General features: G+C 62.2%; 1 protein-coding gene across 1 annotated transcript in view; it reads left to right on the forward strand.

Annotated features, from left to right (window-relative positions):
* Nucleotides 1–3: 3 nt before the first annotated feature.
* KAZALD1 (Kazal-type serine peptidase inhibitor domain 1) overlaps nt 4–1258 on the forward strand; it is a 16352-nt gene continuing 15097 nt past the window's right edge. Inside the window, exons 1-2 of the mRNA XM_011977528.1 lie at nt 4–669; nt 1094–1258. Of these exons, the coding sequence (XP_011832918.1) occupies nt 1112–1258 (147 nt within the window). The 5' untranslated portion in view covers nt 4–669; nt 1094–1111. The remainder of the gene's footprint in view (nt 670–1093) is intronic.

The following is a 1258-nucleotide window of genomic DNA, read 5'->3' on the forward strand; positions in this document are numbered from 1 at the left end:
AGGAGGAGGCCAGATGAGGGAAGGCAGATGTAGGCGCCCAGTCTGTCAGCGCCTTGGTGGGGGAGCTGGGTGGGCAAGCCTGCAGTCGCTCCCAGGAACCAGCCCTGGGCTGCGGGGAGGCGAAGTTGGTTGGTCCTGCCCTCCTGGGGCGCCCCGACATCGACGTAAAATGACTTGGCAGCAGAGCTCCTGCCGCTTCCCCCTTATGCAGCTGCCCTCGCCGACGCCAGGGACTGTAACGGCAGATGGGACAGGGCCTAGCCGTTCAGCCAACACTTTGAGCTTCCCAGCCAAACTCCTACCCCCACTCCCCGCTTCTGGTCCTCACCCCCTTCCTCTCTCCTAGCCTCGGTGTCTGGTTACGGCTCCTCTGCTCGCACTGTGACTTTGGGCCAGGCTGGGGGAAATGACCCGGGAGGGTCCCGTGTGGCTACATAAAATTGGCAGCCTTAGAACCAGTGGGAAGGCGGGTGCGCTAAATCGAGGGGCGGAGAGAGGGGGCGGAGGAGCTGTTTTCTGAATCCGAGTCCGTGGGCTCTCTCAGAAGTCCTCAGGCCGGAGCAGAGGTGGCTGGCGGGCCCGGCTGACTGCGCCCCTGCTTTATTTCCATAACCTTTTCTTTCGGACTCGAATCACGGCTGCTGCGAAGGGCCTAGTCCCGGACACTAGGTGAGCACTCTGTGCCCCAGGCCATAAGCAAGGGAGCATCAGCTCCCGCTGTTTCCACCCCCCATTAACAGCTTCTTACTTCTGGAGCCGTCCATTCTCTTTGGGCAAGGATGCTCAGGGGCCAGGGATCGGAGTCGGATGGTGCACGGAAGTGGTGCTGGTGGTGGGTGTGCGTGCGCTTGGGCCTTATCACCCCTTCCTCACCTTCCCTCCCAGCCACCCCCGAGAACAGCCCAACTGATTGCTAACTGCCATAACTGGATAATCCCTAGAGGGTCACTAGGCCTAATGTGTTGGGGGAGTCTACTTGGTAGCAGGGGAGGGGGCGATGCTAGCGTCATGCTTTGGTACAAGAAGCAGTGAGGTTGGTCTTTCGGCACAGGTCCCGTTTCTGACCTCCTGACCTGGCTTCCCTTCCTGGCAGGGTGCCACGAACGCGCTGATGCCCCAGTGCTCGCAGGGCTTCCCGCTAACCATGCCGCCGCCGCCCGCAGCTGCCTTGGCGCTGTCTGTGCTCCTGCTACTGCTGATGGTGCGGACGCCGCTCCCGACCGGCGCAAGGCCGTCGTCAGGCCCAGATTACCTGCGG

This window comes from Mandrillus leucophaeus, unplaced genomic scaffold (genome assembly GCF_000951045.1).
Source record: "Mandrillus leucophaeus isolate KB7577 unplaced genomic scaffold, Mleu.le_1.0 Scaffold18, whole genome shotgun sequence".
Classification (NCBI taxonomy): domain Eukaryota; kingdom Metazoa; phylum Chordata; class Mammalia; order Primates; family Cercopithecidae; genus Mandrillus; species Mandrillus leucophaeus.